The 24,493-nt window shown below is 33.9% G+C and overlaps 1 protein-coding gene across 1 annotated transcript in view; it reads left to right on the top strand.

Annotated features, from left to right (window-relative positions):
- Window positions 1-21,281, top strand: part of LOC142236513 (uncharacterized) — a 34,229-nt gene extending 12,948 nt beyond the window's left edge. The window contains exons 10-23 of the mRNA XM_075307740.1: window positions 1,530-1,807; window positions 1,876-2,154; window positions 2,379-2,769; window positions 11,106-11,390; window positions 12,020-12,390; window positions 16,060-16,207; window positions 16,275-16,536; window positions 17,191-17,361; window positions 17,425-17,522; window positions 19,063-19,352; window positions 19,429-19,575; window positions 19,952-20,446; window positions 20,515-20,796; window positions 20,869-21,281. Of these exons, the coding sequence (XP_075163855.1) occupies window positions 1,530-1,807; window positions 1,876-2,154; window positions 2,379-2,769; window positions 11,106-11,390; window positions 12,020-12,390; window positions 16,060-16,207; window positions 16,275-16,536; window positions 17,191-17,361; window positions 17,425-17,522; window positions 19,063-19,352; window positions 19,429-19,575; window positions 19,952-20,446; window positions 20,515-20,796; window positions 20,869-21,232 (3,861 nt within the window). The 3' untranslated portion in view covers window positions 21,233-21,281. The remainder of the gene's footprint in view (window positions 1-1,529; window positions 1,808-1,875; window positions 2,155-2,378; window positions 2,770-11,105; window positions 11,391-12,019; window positions 12,391-16,059; window positions 16,208-16,274; window positions 16,537-17,190; window positions 17,362-17,424; window positions 17,523-19,062; window positions 19,353-19,428; window positions 19,576-19,951; window positions 20,447-20,514; window positions 20,797-20,868) is intronic.
- The last annotated feature ends 3,212 nt before the right edge of the window (window positions 21,282-24,493 follow it).

The following is a 24,493-nucleotide window of genomic DNA, read 5'->3' as shown; positions in this document are numbered from 1 at the left end:
CAAAATGTCGCAATTTTTCTAGATTGAATTTAGAACTTTTTTCGACAAAATTTAAATAATTTATGTCATTTTATTAATCCTTACCCTGTTTTTAACATATTTGAAACAAAAAATATTAAAATTGCCCTTTAAAAGTATGAAAAAAGCGAGTTATAAAAAATTGAATAAAAGAACTTCCTGGGTAGTTAAAATAAAGAACATCTCTGGAAGGACATTTTTGGAAGCGCTTTTAAAGTTGTGCCTTTAGAAGTACTTCCAAATTTTTTTGCTGGGATACACCATCGATTATGTCGTCGAAGATAAATTATGGTGTGGCTAACATCTGGCATTTGTCTCCAAAAGTTGGACATTTACATTGTTGTATTGATAAACTTATATTTTACACGCCTTAAAAAGAGCCTTAGTTAAAAGTGGTAAAAAGCTAAAAAATAGTCAGAATTGGTACTGTAAGTACACGCAGAGAAGGAATATGATCACCTCAACCATGTTTCAAGAGCAAAATGTTATTTTTGTATGGTGACCATGTAACATGTTTGTCACTAAAATGTTATTTTCTCGTCAAATATAACCTGCTTGCCGAAATCAGATACATGATTTCCGAGAAAATAACATGGTTGCAAAAACCATGTTACATGGTCACCACCCAAAAATAACATTTTGCTCTTAAAACATGTTTGAGGTGATCATATTCCTTCTCTGGGTCATCCACTTTTCCGAAATTATACTTTCGTGTCCCTTTTATGGTGGTATTGGTATTGTAAGACATGTGAGCCATCGCTCCTTACAAGATTATTCCCACAATTTTCACGATAAATCTCATAACTCGCTGCAATTACTCATTAGTAAGGAATATTTTCAGAACTCATAACCAGTGTTGGCAGTATTTTTCTGGTTCTTGTCCCCAAATTTGGACGCTTTCGTCCCCAAAAATCACCAATTTAAACTAAAATTCCTTAGAAGAATCCTCAATAAATTTTTGAAAAGTTTTTATGAAAAAATAGGCTCTGCTGTAGAATAATTTTAAAATAAAAAAATACAAAATTTTGTTTTACCAGCTTGTAAATTGCAATATGATCAGGATTTCGAAAATCAAAACCAAGAGACCGGTCATGGTCTTCCAAATAAAAAAAAAATACTTGGAAATACACAAGTAATAAAATTGGATGATCAATCAATATGAAGATGAACCATTTTATGGAATATCTTTTCTAAATCTGTGATGAAAACTGATGAGGGGGCAATATTTAGGCCCGATTCCCTGTTGTTGAAAACTATATTAGTTAAGCCGAGTAAAATTACAAATTAACACTTGGTCCGCCAAAATAAAATCCTGTGTGGGTTTCTATTCCAACGGCTCTATTTGAGGAGATAAGTTTCATTTTTCGAAATTTTCGATTCGCAATGTTTCTTTTATAATAATGTAGACAACAGAATAGAATTATGATTTCTCTATCTATACTGATCCCATTTCGAAAAAGTCGAAATTTTTCGTGTCCAGTTTTTATGTTTAAAATTTGTTCTGTGTTTAGATCTTTTCGATTGGCGATCGTGCTTGCCTACTCAACGATGCCTTCTCCTTGGCCGATGCTACACAAATTGAATATGATCTTGCCTTGGATATGACTAAATACCTAAGCAAAGAAGACCAATATGTTCCTTGGAGTGTAGCTGCATCCAAATTGACTTCACTCAAACGTACCCTAATGTTTACCGATGCTTTTGTCGACTACAATAGCTATTCCCGTGATTTGATTGCACCCATATACGAATCAGTTGGTTGGACTGTAGGCAGTGATCATTTGCAAAAGTATGTCTTCAAAGTAAAAAAAAAAATATTCCACAACATTTTCTAAACTTTCCGATTTTATTTTGTAGCCATTTGCGTGTCACTATATTGAGTGCTGCTTGTTCTTTGGGCTTACCCGCCTGCTTGACTAAAGCTTCGGAGGAATTCACAAAATGGTTGGAAAATCCAAGTGTACGCCCTCATCCTGATGTACGTGAAACAATTTACTACTACGGTATGTTTGATTCGGGCGATGAGAAGAATTGGAATCAAATGTGGGAATTATTTGTGACCGAAGAGGATGCCAGTGAGAAGTCTAAGTTGATGTATGGCTTGTCTGCTGTTCAGGTACCATGGATTTTAAGCAGGTAAGTGTGGTGACAAAATTTGATTTTTACTGTATAGATAAATAGGGTTGTTTTAAAGTTATAGTGGATATTGTGCATCGCTTTCGTTTAAGGGGGCATTCTCAATTACACGAGTATAGAATTCATTTTGTTGCATCCTTTTCCCTCTCTTATTCCGCAATTGGCATAACTCTGGATTCACGGTTTTTTAAGAATGCGTATCCTTTTGTTTCTTTCATTCTCAGATACATTCAACTGGCCTGGAATCCCGACTATGTACGCGGTCAAGATTACTTCACTTGCTTGCAATATATTGCCGCCAATCCTGTCGGTGAACCTCTTGTCTGGGAATATGTTCGTGAACATTGGGAGGATTTGGTCGAACGTTTTGGTTTGAATGAACGTTATTTGGGTAACATGATTCCATCGATAACCGGACGTTTCTACACCGAAACTAAATATGAAGAAATGACATATTTCTTTAATAAATATCCTGATGCTGGTGCTGGTACTGCGGCTCGTGTTCGTGCTCTGGAGACCGTCAAAAATAACATTGCATGGCTGGATAATAATCTCGCTTTAGTACGTGATTGGTTGTCGAAGAGAAATTTTCAAATGAAGATAATTAATTTTCTATAAATTGTGATTTATTTTAAAATTACAATTAGGAAAAAAAGAAATAAATACAAGACAATAAATAATATACACACTCAAAAAAAGTTTGGACCATGGATCAAATAATTTTGACTTTCTCTTAAGGATTTTGCTATTGATTCCGAGTCAAAGATGGGCTTTCTTTAAAATAAATATATTTTAGGGAGCTATCTAGATTGAAATCTAGACTTTATAAGACTAAAATTAGGATAGAGATATTATTTATGGAATTTTGATTCTCTTTTTGCGATATATTAAACGCAAATTATAACAAATGCTTTGAGATCAAAATATTTTCTTAAATTCAAAAACCCTTTAAGCCAAAAATGGAAAATCCTCAAAATACTTTTTAGCCTAAATTAAATTTAAATCAAAAATGCTTTTCTTTACTTTAAGAAGCATTTGTGTTAATTCATAGACATACGATTTTAACGGACATAAATTTCATAAATTTCAAAAATTAGTGTAAAATATACTTTAAAATATGTATGTACCTCAACCCTTTCAACTTCCTTTATTAAAATATTATCGATTCGTTATCGATAAGCTGTTTAACTAATTTTTATAACAAATTCCTACAATTTTATACAATTAATAATCTTTATCACTGCGAGATAATGACAAAAGGTTTAACATTTATTTGACAGTATTAGACATTTCATCGGTTTGATAAGTTTATTGGGTAAATAGGATTCCCATTCTGGCACACTTGTATATTCGATAAGAGCGAATTTGACAAGCCTTTCCGAAGATTTTTGTGGAGAGATTTTAAAAATTGTATAATTTACTTTATGTTATATTGTTAAATAATTACCAATCTGAAGTACTTGCACGTTTAAATCAGATGGTACTTTAGTATTTGAAACGATGAATTGAAAAAATTGGAGATCGGTTTATGCCGATATACTTTAACAAATAAAATTGTTATTACATGTTGCATATGATTTTTAGACCATGGTAACATATATAATGTTACTTGAAATTTGAAACTTATAGGCAATATAGTGGCATTTCGTATAATGAAAACGATAAATTTCGACAATGTTCTCCCTGGATAGCCCATTTCTTAGTCCCATCACAAGATAATCTGTAACATGCACGTCAAGATACTCAAAGACTGCACGGATGAAAAAGACTGTTTTTCATATGTTTGGGTGTACAAATTAAATGTTTGGAACTCAAATTTTTTAACACACTATCAAGCGGTTCACTATCAAACTGTATAATTCTACGAGGGTTGACTTTTATATTGGCAACCCTAGTATTGATTCTTACGAGGGTTCCCTTTTATATTTAGATATGGGAGCCACCGTGGTGCAATGGTTAGTATGCCCGCCTTGGATATGTTACACAAGGTCGTGGGTTCGATTCCTGCTTCGACTGAACATCAAAAAGTTTTTCAGCGGTGCATTATCCCACCTCAGTAATGCTGGTGACATTTCTGAGGGTTTCAAAGCTTCTCTAAGTGGTTTCACTGCAATGTGGAACGCCGTTCGGACTCGGCTATAAAAAGGAGGTCCCTTATCATTGAGCTTAACATGGAATCGGGCAGCACTCAGTGATAAGAGAGAAGTTCACCAATGTGGTATCACAATGGACTGAATAGTCTAAGTGAGCCTGATACATCGGGATGCCACCTAACATAACCTAACCAAACCTAACCTATATTTAGATATTATTCCTCATAAGGATCTATACACTCAGAAAATTTAACGTCGTAACTACAAGTAAATTCCATAATAAAATGAGTATTTCAAAATTTTACTCACAGTTAGTTAAATTTAACTATTGATGAATAAAATTAACTCAGTGGAAGTAAATTGAACTTACGGTCATTACCAGCAAAATGGTTAAGAACTCCCAATGAGTTCGTAAATGGACTGAAGCAAATATTATAATAGGGAATACGTATTTTCTCGAACGTACGAAGAAGATTCGCAGCGTTACTGAACTTTTACTGTGCAATATTACGAAGTCTAGTTGGACAGGAAATTTCCATTTTTAGTATAAATAAACTAACGATGAATGTCAATCCTAACTACCATTGAGTGAATCCATTTCTAGTTCGTCTCCGAAACATGTACTCGTGTGGTGTTTCTAAAAATAGACACCCTTGACTGTGTGTGCTAATGAATACATGCAACCAAGCAAGAAAAGAATAAACAAAGTCACATTTGGTTGTTGATGAGTACAAGAGCTAAGTGACCCAGTGGATAGTGTGTTTAGTTAGAAAACTGATGGTACGCGGATCGATCCTCCGTCCGGACAAAAGGTAAAATTTTATAACATGATAAAAATAAAATCTAATAAATGATTCTAAAGGATTTGTACTACAGAAGAGTAAGTGTGGTGTGTACTAAATATAATATGACATGTAGAAATGGGGATTCTCCCCCTTAAGGTATCCTTGCTCCAAGTCACCAGGTGGTCTAGGAAATCCGGAACATTGATTTTTTCGTTTTTAAAAAATGTATTATTTAGTTAATTTTTTACTTCTGAACCGTTAAATTTGAACCTGACAAAAGTTTAAACAAATTACTAACCTATAGGAAAATGTTGAACTTACTATGGGTACATGTTTCTTTAGCCTGATACATTGGGCTGCCACCTAACCTAACCGAACCTAACCTTCTTTAGCGACATACGAAGTTCAAAATTAACACTGGTTAGTTAAAAATAACTCGCTAATGGGTTCACTCTTCTCTGAGTGTAGACTTTGCATGAGTTTGAAACAATTGTCGAAGGTCGTTGGCTACTCTGATGCATTCTGTACGCATCTACCGTTTCTTCAGGTGTCGAAAAACGTCGACCTCTCTTTTTATTTTATTATCTACGGGAGCCTTTTTTTGACAAATTGTGTGTGATCTAACGGTTAAATATTCATGCAATATTGAATGTATGCTGGTCTCACTAATCCCTAAGTTCGGAGTTGTCAGTATTGGGGGTATTTTTCGCGAATGGGGACGAACATTTTGAGTTGGAACCCTGGTGATTTGTTGGGGAATTTCCATAAATTTCAGGATTTTTGTGAGAATTTTTTCGAAAATTCTCACTATTTATTGTCAAAAAAAAATTAAAATATGAGAAATACTATTGTTTGAGTTACACGACAACGAAACGGACGTATATGATCGCATGAAGTTGACGAACTTTTAACTTTTCAATAAGTCGGATTCGTTGACAACATGGAAACCAAAAAACAATCTAAAATATGGACGAGGAATTATTGAGGAAGTTAAAAGAAAATACATAAAGTCCTATACATTAACAAGTGTGTGAAATATAAAAACATAATAAAAAGTGCAAAGGTGCATACTGTCAACCTCGATTGAAGAATCGTATTCGAAACCACAGAAACTATTTTTTTATTTTATTTTTCATAAAAACTTGTGATTAATATTAATTTTGGGGACGGAAGCATCCTAATTTTATGGACAAGAACCAGAAAAATACAGGCAACACTGCCTAAGTTTGTCCTAGTCTCAGGATAGATCATATGACGATCTTGCAACATCGTTTGGCGCACAGCGTCAATGGTTTCCGAATGGCCTTCACGAAATTCGTCTTGGAATGAACTACGAGCTTGGTTGAATTCACCATACCATCGATAAACGCTGGTCGGGCGGATAAACATTTGACGGAGATTCAACGTGATTAATTCATCATGAATTAAGTTAATTAATAAGTTAATCCATTTGAAAGTTGTTACAAATAATCACTCGAAAAGGTTCACGATTTTATTCCACTTTTTTTTATGAGATAAATCTATTAAGTTGCTGTTAACAACACAAATAGCGCACGTATGTAAAAACGTTCTGGGTATGTACACTAATTGGAAAAATTTCGTTCGGAAATCGTGAATGAATGGTAACAAAATGAAACGGGAACGTGCACTAAAAATCAAAAAGAAATAAACACGGTTTCGTCCACTGACAATCACGATTTCGTGGCGTTCTTATGACAACTACGTCGAGGGTGCAATGTGTTAAGGCGAGAGATAACGCCTATAGAGCAGAAAATAAAGGTTCAAGTAATGGTAGCGATTTTTTTTATAAATTCGTAACCATTACATTTCCAGATCATGGACGCTCATTGTTGTTTTACCAACGCATGGTCTAATATTATCGTTGTCATATTGACACCGTATGTTCTCCGTTTAACAACACATGTGTTTAGATTCACTTTCATGAGTGTCACTGGGTGTTGCCCGATTCTATGTTTAGCTCAATGGCAAGGGGCTTCCTTTTTATACCCTCCACCATAGGATGGGGGTATATTAACTTTGTCATTCCGTTTGTAACACATCGAAATATTGCTCTAAGACCCCATAAAGTATATATATTCTGGGTCGTGGTGAAATTCTGAGTCGATCTGAGCATGTCCGTCCGTCCGTCTGTTGAAATCACGCTAAGTTCCGAACGAAATAAGCTATCGACTTGAAACTTGGCACAAGTAGTTGTTATTGATGTAGGCCGGATGGTATTGCAAATGGGCCATATCGGTCCACTTTTACGTATAGCCCCCATATAAACGGACCCCCAAATTTGGCTTGCGATTGCTTTAAGAGAAGCAAATTTCATCCGATCTGGTTGAAATTTGGTACATGGTGTTAGTATATGGTCTCTAACAACCATGCAAAAATTGGTCCACATCGGACCATAATTATATATAGCCCCCATATAAACCGATCCCCAGATTTGGCTTGCGGAGCCTCTAAGAGAAGCAAATTTCATCCGATCCGGCTGAAATTTGGTACATGGTGTTGGTATATGTTCTCTAATGACCATGCAAAAATTGGTCCTAGAGGAGCAAAATTCATCCGATCCGGTTGAAATTTGGTACGTGGTGTTAGTATATGGTCTCTAACAACCATGCAAGAATTGGCCCATATCGGTCCATAATTATATATAGCCCCCATATAAATCGATCCCCAGATTTGTCCTCCGGAGCCTCTTGGAGGAGCAAAATTCATCCGATCCGGTTGAAATTTGGAACATGGTGTTAGAATGTAGTCTCTAACAAACACGCAAGAATTGGTCCATATCGGTCCATAATTATATATAGCCCCCATATAAACCGTTCCCCAGATTTGTTATAGAAAATATTTATTTATTTTTATAGAAAATATTGTCAAAATGTTATTTCTATAGAAAATTTTGTCAAAATTTTAATTCTATAGAAAATTTTTTCCAAATTTTATTTCTATAAAAATTTTGTCAAAATTTTACTTCTATAGAAAATGTTGTCAACATTTTATTTCTATAGAAACTTTAAACTTAATTATATACGTATTTAATCGGCCTTTTTATACCCTCCACCATAGGATGGGGGTATATTAACTTTGTCATTCCGTTTGTAACACATCGAAATATTGCTCTAAGACCCCATAAAGTATATATATTCTGGGTCGTGGTGAAATTCTGAGTCGATCTAAGCATGTCCGTCCGTCTGTCCGTCTGTCCGGCTGTCCGTCCGTCTGTGGAAATCACGCTAACTTCCGAACGAAACTAGCTATCGACTTGAAACTTGGCACAAGTAGTTGTTATTGATGTAGGTCGGATGGTATTGAAAATGGGCCATATCGGCCCACGTTTACGTATAGCCCCCATATAAACCGATCCCCAAATTTGGCTTGCGGAGCCTTCCGGAGCAGCAAAATTCATCCGATCCGGTTGAAATTTGGTACGTGGTCTAAGTATACGGTCTCTAACAACCATGCAAAAATTGGTCCATATCGGTCCATAATTATATATAGCCCCCATATAAACCGATCCCCAGATTTGACCTCCGGAGCCTCTTGGAGGGGCAAAATTCATCCGATCCGGTTGAAATTTGGTACCTGATGTTAGTATACGGTCTCTAACAACCATGCAAAAATTGGTCCATATCGGTCCATAAATATATATAGCTCCCATATAAACCGATCCGCAGATTTGACCTCCGGAGCCTCTTGGAGGAGCAAACTTCATCCTACCCGATTGAAATTTGGTACGTGGTGTTAGTATATGGTCTCTAACAACCATGCAAAAACTGGTCCATATCGGTCCATAATTATATATAGCCCCCATATAAACCGATCCCCAGATTTGACCTCCGGAGCCTCTTGGAGGGGCAAAATTCATCCGATCCGGTTGAAATTTGGTACCTGATGTTAGTATACGGTCTCTAACAACCATGCAAAAATTGGTCCATATCGGTCCATAAATATATATAGCTCCCATATAAACCGATCCGCAGATTTGACCTCCGGAGCCTCTTGGAGGAGCAAACTTCATCCTACCCGATTGAAATTTGGTACGTGGTGTTAGTATATGGTCTCTAACAACCATGCAAAAACTGGTCCATATCGGTCCATAATTATATATAGCTCCCATATAAACCGATCCCCAGATTTGACCTCCGGAGCCTCTTGGAGGGGCAAAATTCATCCGATCCGTTTGAAATTGGGTACCTGATGTTAGTATACGGTCTCTAACAAGCATGCAAAAATTGGTCCATATCGGTCCATAATTATATATAGCTCCCATATAAACCGATCCCCAGATTTGAACTCTGGAGCCTCTTGGATGAGCAAAATTCATCCGATCCAATTGAAATTTAGTACGTGGTGTTAGTATATGGTCTCTAACAACCATGCAAAAATTGGTCCATATCGGTCCATAATTATATATAGCTCCCATATAAATCGATCCCCAGATTTGACCTCCGGAGCCTCTTGGAGGAGCAAAAGTCATCCGATGCGGTTGAAATTTGGCCATGTAAAAATTGTCAAATTTTATGTAAAAGTTTTGTAAAAAGTTTATTTTTATAGCAATATTTGACAACATTTTATTTCCATAGAAAATTTTGTCAAAATTTTATTTCTATAGAAAATTTTGTAAAAAATTTATTTCTGTAGAAAATTTTGTCAACATTTTATTTCTATAGACCATTTTGTCAACATTTTATTTCTATAGAACATTTTGTCAAAATTTTATTGCTATAGAAAATTTTGTCAACATTTTACTTCCATAGAAAATTTTGTCAACATTTTATTTCTATAGAAAATTTTGTCAAGTTTTTATTTCTATAGAAAATTTTGTCAAAATTTTATTTCTATAGAAAATTTTGTCAAACTGAATTATATACGTATTTAATCGGCCTTTTTTTTGTTTAATATATACCCCTTATGGACTAACTTACAATTTAGAAGACAGTGTTAAAAAGTTTTACGATACCTTGCCATCGGCAAGTGTTATCGCAACCCAAGTAATTCGATTGTGGATGACAGCCTTTAGTAGAAGTTCCTACGCAATCCATGGTGGAGGGTACATAAGATTCGGCCTGGCCGAACTTACGGCCGTATATACTTGTTTAGTTTAATATATACCACGTATGGACTATGTGGTATAAATTACGGTGTTAGGAAGTTTTAAGATACCTTGCCATCGGCTTCAGTAGAAGTTTCTACGCAATCCATGGTGGAGGGTACATAAGCTTCGGCCTGGCCGAACTTTCGGCCGTATATACTTGTTATAGCTGAATCCGAACGGCGTTTCACATTACGGGAAAACCACTTAGAGATGTTTGCAACACTGAGAAACTTCACCAGCATTACTGAGAGGGGATAATCTACCGCTGAAAAACTTTTTGGTATTTGGTCGAAACTTGGTTTGAACCCAGAACCCTTTGTATGTCAGAGGGTCATGCTAATATTGACACCACGGTGGCTCCCTGAGGGCTACATAAAAACCTAGACCTAGACAAAAAATTTAAGTACCGAATATCAGAACAGTTCCATCGTTAGATTGTCGTAGAATAATAATGCGATGTGTTACAAATGACAAACTTATAATCCTATCCGCATACTATCCGGTACACAGAGGTTCCAAATCGTTTTTTTGGAAATAATTCTGTAACTTTTGAACGGATAAAGATAGCAACATAATTTTTTCTGTGTGTGAAAGTTGAGACCACACTTTCACTCCGATTCACTTCAAATTGGCAAACGTAGAGGAAAACACTTCAGCTTTCACACACAGAAAAAATTATGTTGATATCTTTATCCGTTCAAAAGTTACAGAATTATTTCCAAAAAAGCGATTTGGAACCACTGTGCGGTGGTGGGTATAAAAATATTTTCTTGGGTTTATGAGATAATATTTCACAATAATTTTTCCAAGTGTATAGTTATTACTTACCCTAATCACAAATAAGCAATTGCGTTAGCTTTTTGATTTCATTGATTACAAATGGACAGGTGCTAATAAAATGATTACCATTTGACGATTGGATTTTTTCTTTTGATTAGGAACGACTATATTTTCTTATGAAAATGTTTCAGTCTTAAAAGGTCTGTCGCCCAGACCGGTAGTATTTGTGAAGTGTTTTCAAAAGACGAAACGGAAATTAATGCAAAAATGTTGGGAAATTATAAAATTACTCGTCTGCTAATGTGTTGGGCTATTTTGGCACTCACAGTTTCAACCGTGGTCTTGGGTGTACAACAGGCTCGCTTGAATGCTACTATCAAAGATTCCTATGAGAAATTGGATTACATGGAATCTTTTCTAGAGGGTGAAATAAAACCTCGTGGTGTGCGTTCCTTGGCTGATGAGGATGAGGTAAGCGATCTTTACCGAAAGTACGGAATGCTTCAATGGATAGAAACAAAAAATGTTTCGTTTATAAGAATGAATGAACTTCACTTTATAAGTCTCTGACTGGAACAGGCAGAGATGGAATATGATTACCTCAAACATATATCAAGAGCAAAATGTTATATTATATGTTATATTATATATAAATTTGTTTTCTCGTCAAACATTAAATGCTTGACGTAATTACACATATAATTTCAGAGAAAATAAAATGGTTGAGACGAACATGTTACATGTTCCCCATCCAAAAATAAAATTTTGCCTTCAAATATGTATCACCAAAAAAAAAGAAGGAATATTTTGGGTGAATGAAGCTGTCCATTCGTCTATCTGACTGCTTGATGTTTACTGTAACTGTCGACAAATTTCAATTGACAAACTGTATAATTTTTTCTATGTACTGAGAAATACGTACATGATCGTAGACCATTATTTAGTGAAATACCATTGACCATTCAATAAATATGGACCTTGACTTATATTTCTGTATACACAATTCATTCCTATCATCTAAGCCGATAAATATAATTTGGTCTTTTCCATTTCCATTTCCAGTTCTAATCTAATCTAATTTGTGGTATTCTACTTTGTAGATCAATTATCGTTTACCCAGTGCCTTGAAACCCACACTTTATGATTTATATTTAAATCCTGAATTGCAAAGCGGAAATTTCAATGGTAAAGTTGTCATAACCATAGAAGTTTTGGAAGAGACATACCAAATAATTGTACATTCACATAAACTGGATATTACCCGGGTTTATGTCACAAATCAAAATGGTCTTAATTTGGATGTGGTCGATTATAGTTTGGATTCTGTACGTGAATTTTTGATCATCAACATGAAAGATAAATTGGTTGTTGGATCTTCTGTATCTTTGGGTATTGAGTTTAAAGGAGAAATGTTTGGAAAAATCGTGGGATTGTATAGCAGTACATATAATACACCTGAAAATCAAAAGAGGTAGGTAAATGTAAATAATTGTGTTTAAAAAACTATTTGTATACACTGAAAGAAGAGTTTTCTTTACTGGGGAACGAAATTTTATACAACCAAAGTTTTCTTTTGCCGTTAAAAGGTTTTCTTTAAAAACTAAAAACAAAAATTAGGGATAACCATTCCAACCACAGTTGCTACAGTTGGTAGAATTCTTACAAAATTGGTAGATTTTTTACTATTTTTATAGATTTTGCAAGGAGGTACTTCAAAAATTTTCTACAGAAATAAAACTTTGACGAAATGTTCAATAGAAATAAAATGTTGACAAAATTTTTCTATAGAAATAAAATTTTGACAAAATTTTCTATAGAAATAAAATTTTGACAAAATTTTTTATAGAAATAAAATTTTAACAAAATTTTCTATAGAAATAAAATTTTAACAAAATTTTCTATAGAAAAAAAAATTGACAAAATTTTCAATATAAATAAAATTTTAGACAAAATTTTCTATAGAAATAAAATTTTTCAAAATAAGAATTTTATGTTTGGTAGTTTTCTTTTTGGTAAAATTTTCTCCCAATTTTGGTAGATTATTTTTAGCTCGAGTAGCAAACGTGATTCTACCGTGGTTAGCATGCCCGCCTTGAATACACAAGGTCGTGGGTTCAAATTTCTGAGTATTTCAAAGCTTCTCTAAGTGTTTTCACTGCAATGTGGAACGTCGTTCGGACTCGGCTATAAAAAGGAGGTCCCTTGTCATTGAGCTTAACATGGAATCGGGCAGCACTCAGTGATAAGAGAGAAGTTCATCGGGCTGCCACCTAACCTAACTAACCTAAGCTACCCTCCACCATAGGATGGGGGGTACATTAACTTTGCCATTCCGTTTGTAACACACCGAAATATTGCTCTAAGACCCCATGAAGTATATATATTCTGGGTCGTGGTGAAATTCTGAGTCGATCTAAGCATGTCCGTCCGTCCGTCCGTCTGGTGAAATCACGCTAACTTCCGAACGAGACAAGCTATCGACTTGAAACTTGGCAGTAGTTGTTATTGATGTAGGTCAGATGGTATTGCAAATGGGCCATAGCGGTCCATAATTATATAAAGCCCCCATATAAACCGATCCCCCGATTTGGCTTGCGGAGCCTCTAAGAGAAGCAAATTTCATTCGATCCGGCTAAAATTTGGTACATGGTGTTAGTATATGGTCTCTAACAATCCTGCAAAAATTGGTCCACATCGGTCCATAATTATATATAGCCCCCTTATAAACCGATCTCCAGATTTTATTTGCGGAGCCTCATGGATGCGGAAAATTCATCCGATTCGGTTGAAATTTGGTACGTAGTGTTAGTATATGGTCTCTAACAACGATATAAACCGATCTTCCGCTTTGGCTTCCGGAGCCTCTAAGAGAAGCAAATTTCATCCGATCCATCTAAAATTTGGTGTATGGTGTTAGTATATGGTCTCTACACAGAAAAAAATATCACAAAAATATTTCCAATTAAAAAGTTAATTGAAGTTGAAAATTTTTTCAATTAATAAATTAATTGATACAATTAACTTTTTAATCATGATAGAAACATTAAGTTAATTAAGTGAATGATTGAAAATTTTAAAAGTTTTAATTAAAAAATTAATTGATACAATTAACTTTTTAATCAAATTCGGATGACTAAGTCAGTTAAAAAAGTGATGAACATTTTTTTAAATTTTTAATTAAAATTTTTTTTCAAACAATCAATTGTTAATCCATATAAAAATTCTAAGCCAATTCAAAATGTAATTGAAAATAGTTACCTTTTTTAATTAATAAATAAATTGAGTTTTGCAATCAACATCAATTAAATTTTTAATTGAATCAATTAAAAAATTAATTGAAATTTGGTAATGAAATCAATTAATTTTTTAATCAAGAATTTTTTCTATGCCCAATTAAAACTCTGATTGATACTATCATTTTCGTGATTGAAGACAGTTCAATTAAAAAATTAATTGGATCAATTAATTTCGTGATTGAATCAGAAAAAAAATTTGTTTGTGTGTAACAACCGATCCCCAGATTTGACCTCCGGAGCCCCTTGGAAGAGCAAAATTCACCCAATCCGATTGAAATTTGGTACGTGGTGTTACTATATGGTCTCTAACAACCATGCGGAAATGGTCCATACCGGTCTTAATTATATATAACCCCTATTTAAACTGATCCCTATATTTGACCTCTGGAGCTCTTGGAGGAGCAAAATTCATCCGATACGGTTGAAATTTGATACGTGGTGAAATTTGGTACATTGCGCTTGTATATGGCCGCTAACAATCATGCCAACATTGGTCCATATCGGTCTATAGTTATATATAGCCGATCACCAAAAATAATCTACCAACATTTTATTTCTATAGATTTTTTTCTCTACAAGATTTTAGTTCTTTAGAAATACGCAGAGAAGGAATATGATCACCTCAAACATGTTTCAAGAGCAAAATGTTAATTTGGATGGTGACCATGTAACACGTTTCTCAGTAAAATGTTATTTTCTTGTCAAATATAACCTGCTTGACGAAATCAGATACATGATTTCCGTGAAAATAACATAGTTGCGAAAACCATGTTACATGGTCACCACCCAAAAATAACATTTTGCTCTTAAAACATGTTTGAGGTGATCATATTTCTTCTCTGGGTGAAAGTTTATCAAAATTTTATTTCTATAGAAAATTTTGTCAAAATTTTATATCTATAGAAAATGTTGTCACATTGAATTATATACGTATTTAATCGGCCTTTTTTGTTTAATATATACCCCGTATGGACTAACTTACAATTGAGAAGACGGTGTAAAGAAGTTTTAAGATATCTTGCCATCGGCAAGTGTTACCGCAACCCAAGTAATTCGATTGTGGATGACAGTCTTTAGTACACGTTTCTATGCAATTCATGGTGGAGGGTACATAAGATTCGGCCTGGCCGAACTTACGGCCGTATATACTTGTTTTCTCTTGGAGTTCAAAATTGCAAGAATGTCTTTAGTGACATACGAAGTTCATGATGGATGCATTTGTAGTAAAAGTTACAAATTTAAAGAAATAATAAACTATTTTGAGAGAAATACGAATTTAGTAAATCTTTATGCTTAATTTGTGTATAGTTTTTCCCCGTTTTTTAGTTAATTTAACTAATTTACGCAAAAAATTATTATAGTAAAGGAAACATTCTCCAAACATAATAATTCCATGAACTAAAATAAAATTTAAATTGGGTTTAGTGAAATAGAGAGTTCACTGTAGGAATAATTAGATTTTTTTCACTTGTTAAAGTGAAGGAAAAAAATTGGAGTGCAAAATTGCAAGAATGTCTTTAGTGCCATACGAAGTTCAAGATGAGCGCACTTTTAGTAAAATTTACAAATTTAAGAAAATAATGAACTATTTAATGATAAGCACGAATTAAGTAAATCTTTATGGTTCATTTGTGTATAATTTTTCCCGGTGTTTTAGTTCTTTTAACTAACGTACGACACAAATTATTATTAGAGTAAATGAATCTTTCTCCAAACACAATAATTCCATGAATTAAAATAAAGTTAAATTGGCTTTAGTGAAATTGAGGGTTCACTATTTTTTGAGTCCATTAATTACTTAACTCATATTTGAATTAACATTGTTTATTGTTTTAATATTTCAGAACAATTGCAACATCGAAATTTGAGCCAACCTATGCTCGCCAGGCCTTCCCCTGCTTCGATGAACCCAATATGAAGGCAAAATTCCGAGTAACTTTGGTGAGACCTACAGGCAATAATTATCATGCTCTGTCCAACATGAATGTTGAAGTAAGAAAGAAACTTTTATGAAATATATCCTTATAATATAATATCATATATTATTGTTATTTATTAGAGTACCACACCACTGGATGAATTCACAGAAGTTCATTTCGCCGAGAGTGTTGCAATGAGCACATACTTAGCTTGTTTCCTGATTTCCGATTTTGCCAGCACCACCAGACCGGTTAAAGCTGAATATGGTGATGATTTCGAAATTCAAATTTTCGCCACAGCTCATCAATTAGCGAAGACAGAGTTTGCAGCAGATACTGCAGCAGCAGTTACTGAATTCTATATTAAGAATTACAAAGTTGAATATCCATTGCCAAAATTAGGTAAGTTGAAGAAAAGTGGTGAAATATATTAGGACTTTCTTTAGAAAAAAACCTAGTTATCACAAATGTTTTGATCGCGAGGATCAAAGATGTTATGATTGCAATGACTCTGTGGTTATTGCACAAAATTGGGGCCACCGTGGTGGAATGGTTAGCATGCCCGCCTTGCATACACAAGGTCGTGGGTTCAATTCCTGCTTCGACCTAACACCAAAAAGTTCTTCAGCGGTGGATTATCCCACCTCAGTAATGTTGGTGACATTACATTACCCTTATAAACCGATCACCGATCAGATTTGACCTCCGGAGCCTCTTAGAAGACCAAAATTCATCTGATTCAGTTGAAATTTGGTACGTGGTTTTAATATGTGGTCTCAAACACCCATGCAAAAATTGGTCGAAATCAGTCCATAATTATATATAGCCCCCATATAAACCGATCCCCAGATTTGACCTCCGGAGCCTTTTGGAGAAGCAAAATTCATCCGATCTGGTTGAAATTTGGTACGTGATGTTAGTATATGGTATCCAACAACCATGCAGGAATTGGTTCATATCAGTCGTGGGTATAAAAATTACTAAACAATTTGCCGGAATTATTTCTTTTTTTATTTTAGCGAGACAATATTTTATATATATATTTTTTTTTCTCAGATATGGCCGCCATACCAGATTTCGCTTCGAATGCCATGGAACATTGGGGCTTGGTCACTTATCGTGAAACAGCCTTATTATATGACCGCAGTTTTAGCTCCACTTGGAATAAACAACGTATAGCTGCAGTAATTGCCCATGAATTGGCACATATGTGGTTTGGAAATTTAGGTGAGAATTTGAATAAAATTATAGGACATTATTTTCTATATTTAAAATTAAAAAATTTTATAGTTACCATGAATTGGTGGAATGATTTGTGGCTGAATGAGGGTTTTGCTCGATTCATGGAATATAAGGGTATCAATCAAATCTACAATGATTGGGGTTTGGTAAGTCAACATTATAATTTGTTACGTTTTCAGATCAAGAACGTCGGTTGTTGTTTTGACAACGCATGGTGTCATTTTTACGTTGTCAGATTGACCCCGTCTGTTCTCAGTTTGACAACACATGTGTGTTGATACACTTTCATGAACGGATCGTGTACGATACGTATTTAGCCAACATGGTTATGTGGATTCATTTGGTCAATAGGATAGGATTTTTTATCTGAGCTAAAAGATGCGATCTAGAGATTAAAATAATGTGTTGGTACTCCAAAGGAACATGGGGCCTAGAAGTCTATCCAGAAGAAATAAGGGAATATGGATAAGCCAACGTGGTGTAATGTTTAGTACGCCCAAAAAATCCCAGTTTCGACAAAACACCAACAAGTTTTTCTGCGGTGGCTTATCCCCCTCTCAGTAATGCTGGCAACAGTTCTGAGTTTTTCAAAGTTTCTCTTAGCGGTTTCACTGATAAGAGAAGTTCACCACTGTGGTATCACAATGGACTGAATAGGCTAAGTGTGCCTGAAATATTGGGTTGTTACTATACACAAAAAAAATTTCTGATTCAATCACGAATTTAATTGATCCAATTAATTTTTTGATTGAAATGTCTTCAATCACGAAAATGATAGTATCAATCACAGTTTTAATTGGACATAGAAAAAATTCTTGATTAAAAAATTTATTGATGTCATTAGCAATTTTCAATTAATTTTTTAATTGATTCGATTAAAAATTTAATTGATTTTGAATGCAAACCCCAATTAATTTTTTATTTAAAAAGGTAACTATTTTCAATTACTTTCTGAATTGGCTTAGAGTTTTTATTTGGATTAAGAAATGTTCATCACTTTTTTTAACTGACTTAGTCTTCCGAATTTGATTAAAAAGTGAATTGTATCAATTAATTTTTTAATTGAAAATGTTAAAATTTTTAATCATTGACTTAATTAACTTCTATCTTGATTAAAAATTTAATTGTATCAATTAATTTATTAATTGAAAAAACATTCGACTTCAATTAACTTTTTAATTGGAAATATTTTGGTGATATTTTTTCTGTGTACCTAACCTAACTATGGATAAGAAAACAAAAGAAATATTTGAGGTTGATTGACATTAATTGTCACAAATAAATTATTATCAGTTGAACAACTCGAAAGGAGGAGAAACTTCTTGACAATCGGAAGTTGTACTTATTCCATATATTTGAAGCATTTTTATCTTAAATTTAAAGATTCAATATTTCAGCGAATTTAAGTACGATTTCTTTAAATCAAAAATCAGTTTCTTTACTTTAAGGAAAAATTGTCTTAGTTCAAAGACTTTAACGTACGAGTAGGGATACGAATTTCCGAAATTTGTGTCCTAAGTTTAATAAAAAAAAATTGAAAAATTTTATTTTAATTAAAATTTCATTATTTAAAATTTGTCCTTAATATTTTGTAAATTGCGAATCCTAAAATTTAGGTAGGAGTAGTCTTTAATATAATATATTACTCGCTCAACTAACCTTAACCTAACCACAATTTCCTTACAGCCCGATCAATTCCTGATTCATGCTTTACATGGTGTTATGAAATTCGATTCGTCTGTCGCTTCACATCCCATCATTCAGACAGTAGAGAATCCAGATCAGATCACAGAAATTTTCGATACCATCAGTTATGAAAAAGGTGCCTCTGTGATTCGTATGTTAGAGGATATTGTGGGCGTTGAAAATTTTGAATTGGCAGTAACGAATTATTTAAATAGATTTAAATATCAAAATGCTGTAACCGATGATTTCCTTACTGAAGTTGCAAATACAGATCCAGGTTTCGATGTAAAGTGAGTTAGCATAAGAAAGGAGAACTATGTGCGATTTATTTTAATTAATTCAATTTATTTTTCTCCATTTATCAAGACTTATGATGCGGACTTGGACCGAACAAATGGGTTTGCCAGTGATTGATGTTAAACGAGCTTCTGCAACAACTTTTGAATTAACCCAGAAACGTTTCTTTTCGAATATTGAAGATTATGATAAAGTTTACGATGACTCTGAATTTAAGTAAGTCTATGTCTTATACTTATACTTATAGTGTACTTTCACAATGTTATGGGATATTATTCCGATTTCGACCCAATACAAATAAAGGTGCTACTAAGTGTTTCGAAGCATCTCTATGGCATATTATTGATCCAAATATAGAATCAGACATCAGTCATTGAAAAGAGAGAAATTCTTTAATAACAAACAACTTGCCTACATTTATAGAGATAGTTTACACGTTGAATGATAAAACCCTCCGTAATTATTGGTGTCTCTGTCAATCCTCTATATATTTTCTATGGTCCGGATAACCCTTCTGCCAAAAGAGGAACATATTTTTGCCTACTAATTGATTTTAATTTAGCCATAATTGATGTCCTTCTCTTCTCTTTAGCTACAAATGGACTATTCCTCTTACATATTTCTATGATAATGATGCTACTGTGCGCCGAACATGGTTCAATCATGATCAAGCATCTGTGACCGTAGCCGTTCCCATTGAAACCAAATGGTTGAAATTCAATAGCCATCAAGTAGGCTACTATCGTATCAATTATGAAGAATCGATGTGGCATGAAATCATAAATGATTTGGTAGCTACTCCCACAAAATTCGATATTGCCGATCGTGCTCATCTGCTGAATGATGTCTTTGCCTTGGCTGATGGTAGTCAAATTGCATATGGCATTGCATTGGATATGACCACGTATTTGGAAAAGGAAACTGATTTTGTACCCTGGTATGTGGCTGCCACTAAATTACAAGCTCTTCAAGTGAATCTCATGCAAACTGAATCTTATATGGATTATTTGAGCTATGCTCGTGGCCTTATTGCCAAGGTTTATGAGGAAGTTACATGGAATGTCGATGACAATAATCATTTGAAGAAGTAAGAGTATGAATCAATCTTGAAAGATTTAGGAAATAATTGGACATAAAAAATTTCTTTTTTTCAAGTCGTTTGAGGGTCAGTGTGATCACCGCTGCTTGTTCTCTTGGTTTACCAGATTGTTTGGCCCAAGCTTCTACACGTTTTACAGCCTTCTTAGCTGATCCCGTCCAGAATAAACCCGACCCAGATCTTCGTGAAATTGTTTATTTCTATGGAATGCAAACTGTGAGCAAACAACAGCAATGGGAACAAATGTGGGATCTGTTTGTGGCTGAACAGGATGCCAGTGAAAAGACAAAGATGATGTATGGTTTGTCCGCTGTTCGAGTCCCATGGTTGCTTAAGAGGTAAAAGGGTCTACACATAATATAAAAATCTGTTGCTACTAACGCATCTGTATTCTTTCAATTCCTTTTCAGATACATTGATTTAGCTGAGAATGAAGAGTACATCCGTAGTCAGGATTATTTCAATTGTATTCAGTATATTGCCGCAAATCCTGTGGGTGAACCTGTGGTCTGGGAATTCGTTCGCGAAGAATGGCCTAATTTGGTTAAGCGCTTTGGCTTGAACGATCGTTATTTGGGTCGCATGATTCCAGCGATCACGGAACGTTTCACTACAGAGACCAAATATGAGGAAATGACTGAGTTCTTTGATAAATATCCTGAAGCTGGAGCAGGCACTGCATCGCGTAAACAAGCTTTGGAAACTGTTAAATATAATATTAATTGGTTGAAGAGTAATTTGGAAGAGGTTACCAATTGGTTGCATAAACATTGATTGCTTGGCAATAAGTTGAGAAATATTAAAGATATTTGAATAAAATATATGTATGTTGTTTCTTTCAAGGATTTTAGCTATCTACACCATGGATCGCATGGATTCAATTCTTGGAAATTATGGTACTTACACGCAAAAAAGAATAATTCTTTCCTGACAAACGAAATTTTAGATCGTTTTTCATTTGCTTTTCGCTGTAAGGAATTTTTTTTGGAAGAAAAGTATATACTTTTTGTGATAAATGTTTATTCTTTTCCAGGATGTAAAACCAATTTCATAACGATTAACTCAAAAAAACAATCGTTTCTGGCTAATTGCATTTTTCCTCACACCTTTCTCACTTCCAAGATTTTTTTTTTGTTCTTAGCACCTTTTTCTGTAATACAAACAATGTAGAAGAAACTATTCGATTTTACAATTTTTTTTTAAATTTTACCTTTCGCCTGGACGGAGAATCGAACCGCGGACCATGGAATTTAAAAGCCAACACTCTATTCACTGGGCTACGTAGCTGTTATTGCCATCAAAAGACAATTATCGTTATAAGTTATATTTACACAGAAAAAAATTTCCGTAGTTAAACTAACGCTAAATTTAATTTATTTTTATTGGAAACAAATTATTTGCTTGTAGTTAAATTTTATTATTTTTATCGAAATTTTCCACAGCTTAATGAAATCTTACTTTTTTTAAGTATGTCTAAAAAATTTTATGAACTAAACGTGAGTATAAAGTTATATGACCGTACACATAAGTTCAATATGAACTAAAACAAATGAACATTTTCATACGATTCCCAAAAATAGTAAGAATGAACTACTGTATGATTAAAATGGTCTTTGATTGATTTGGCGCCAACGATTTTCTTTTTTACTTTTAGTTAATTTTTTCTTCTATGAGATGATGTAATTTTGTGAATTGCAGTTAAAAAGTACAGCAGGGCAATAAAATTTCCTGATCTTAACAACGCTTTCTGGAAATCTCAAAATGTGGAGTAAAATTTAGTTCAACTTTCGTGTGAGGTAGTTCATTCTTCCCATAAAACAGTTCACTTTTTTTCGGTGTATATAGCATAGTTTGCGGCGCCCACGAGCCGATTAAACAAATTTTATTTAACAGAAATATACATTTAGTTGGGCTCCGTGGAGCAGTGGTTGGTACGTCTGCCTAGCATACCAAGGGTCCTGGGTGCGATCCCTGCTTCGACCGAACACCAAAAAGTTTTTTTTTTTTACATATATTTCAGATTACATACTACTATATTAAATTTTTACTATGAAATTGTAAAATGTGTCTTATTAAAGACTTAAAGTCAGAAAAGAACAGTGCTTGATATAAACGAAATGGACTGTGTTATTGTAAAAAATTATTATATTGGTGAAAAATTTTAAAATTTTCGAAGCAATTCAAAAAACTCTAACAACAGAAAATGTTTTCGGTACACGTTTTCTAAACGTTTTCGTGTTTCTTTGCGTGTATGGTATCGTGAAAACAAAACATTGGTCTAATATGAAAGATTACAAAACATACAGCGATTTAAATTTATTATTTTCGATACCGACGCTAATTTTAACTTATTTTTAATGGAAAAAGAGCCCAATGAAAATTTCCTTTTGTGAAAATCTCAAAATGTGGAGTAAAAAATAGTTAAATTTTCGCACGAGCTAGTTCATTCTTGCTATAAAACAGTTTACTTTTTTCTGTGCATAATTTTTCCAAGCATTAAAGCCAAAAAGTTCAAGAGCTTACTGGTGCAAAAGTTAGACTGGAGAAAGCCAAGGAGTTGTTTGCTTGCAAGAAAATAACTGTCCAGTATTGATAGTTTTTTCTGACTCTTGTCCCCAAATTAGGACGCTTTCGTTCCCAAAACTGCCAATTTTAAATAAAAAATAGGCTCTGCAGCAAAAAACTTAGTCCAAAAAACTACCAAACAAAAAATCTTTTATTGCGAAATTTTATTTCTATAGAAAATTTGGTGTTTAAAACCATTCGTTGAGTAAACTATAAACAGAGGAAAAGTATTTCTATAGAAAATTTTGTCAGTTTTATTTAGCAATTTTTATTTCTATAGAAAATGTTGTCAAAATTTAATTTCTATAGAAAATTTTATCAAAATTTTATGTCTAAAAAAATGTGTCAAAATTGTATTTCTATAGAAAATGTTATCAAAATTTTATTTTAATAGTAAATGTTGTCAAAATTTTATTTCTATAGAAGGTTAGGTTAGGTTAAAGTGGTAGCCCGATTAAGATTGAGGCTCACTTAGACTATTCAGTCCATTGTGAAAGTTTTCTCAAAATTTTATTTTTGTAGAACATTTTGTTAAGATTTTATTTCTATAGAAAATTTTGTTAAAATTTTATTTCTGTAGAAAGTGTTGTCAATATTTTATTTCTTAGCCTTGTAAAGGAAAATTATAAATTAGCACTTAGCCCCCAAAATAAAGTACTTTGTCCTCTCCTTGCCTAAATGCTCGCATTGTACACACAGAGAATATGATTTCCTAATAATGTTTGAAGAGCAAAATATTATTTTCGAACCAGAAACATGCAACATGCTTTTCGCAACCATGTTATTTTTCAGAAATTATATATCTAATTTCGGTAACCATGTATATTTTTTTTGGGAGCCACCGTGGTGCAATGGTTAACATGCCCGCCTTGCATACACAAGGTCGCGGGTTCGATTCCTGCTTCGACCGAACACCAAATAGTTTTTCAGCGGTGGATTATCCCACCTCAGTAATGCTGGTGACATTTCTGAGAGTTTCAAAGCTTCATTTCATTGCAATGTGGAACGCCGTTCGGACTCGGCTATAAAAAGGAGGTCCCTTGTCATTGAGCTTAATATGGAATCGGGCAGCACTCAGTGATAAGAGAGAAGTTCACCAATGTGGTATCACAATGGACTGAATAGTCTAAGTGAGCCTGATATATCGGGCTGCCACCAGTGATAAGAGAGAAGTTCACCAATATGGTATCACAATGGACTGAATAGTCTAAGTGAGCCTGATATATCGGGCTGCCACCTAACCAAAACCTAAACCTATGTATATTTTTGGTGAGAAAATGGCATTTTTGAGATAAACATGTTCCAGTTTCTCCGTCTAAAAATAACATTTTGCTCTTGAAACATCTTTGGGGTGATCATATTCCTTCTCTGCGTGTACCCTTTTACAGTGTGAGCGTTTAATGAAAATTTCGAAGTTTGAAGGAAAAAGTTGGAGTTAAAAATTGCAAAAATGTCTTTAGTACCATACTA

Source organism: Haematobia irritans, chromosome 1 (genome assembly GCF_050003625.1).
Source record: "Haematobia irritans isolate KBUSLIRL chromosome 1, ASM5000362v1, whole genome shotgun sequence".
NCBI lineage: Eukaryota > Metazoa > Arthropoda > Insecta > Diptera > Muscidae > Haematobia > Haematobia irritans.
Note: the sequence above shows the minus strand (reverse complement) of the source record. Positions and strands in the feature narration are given on the sequence as shown.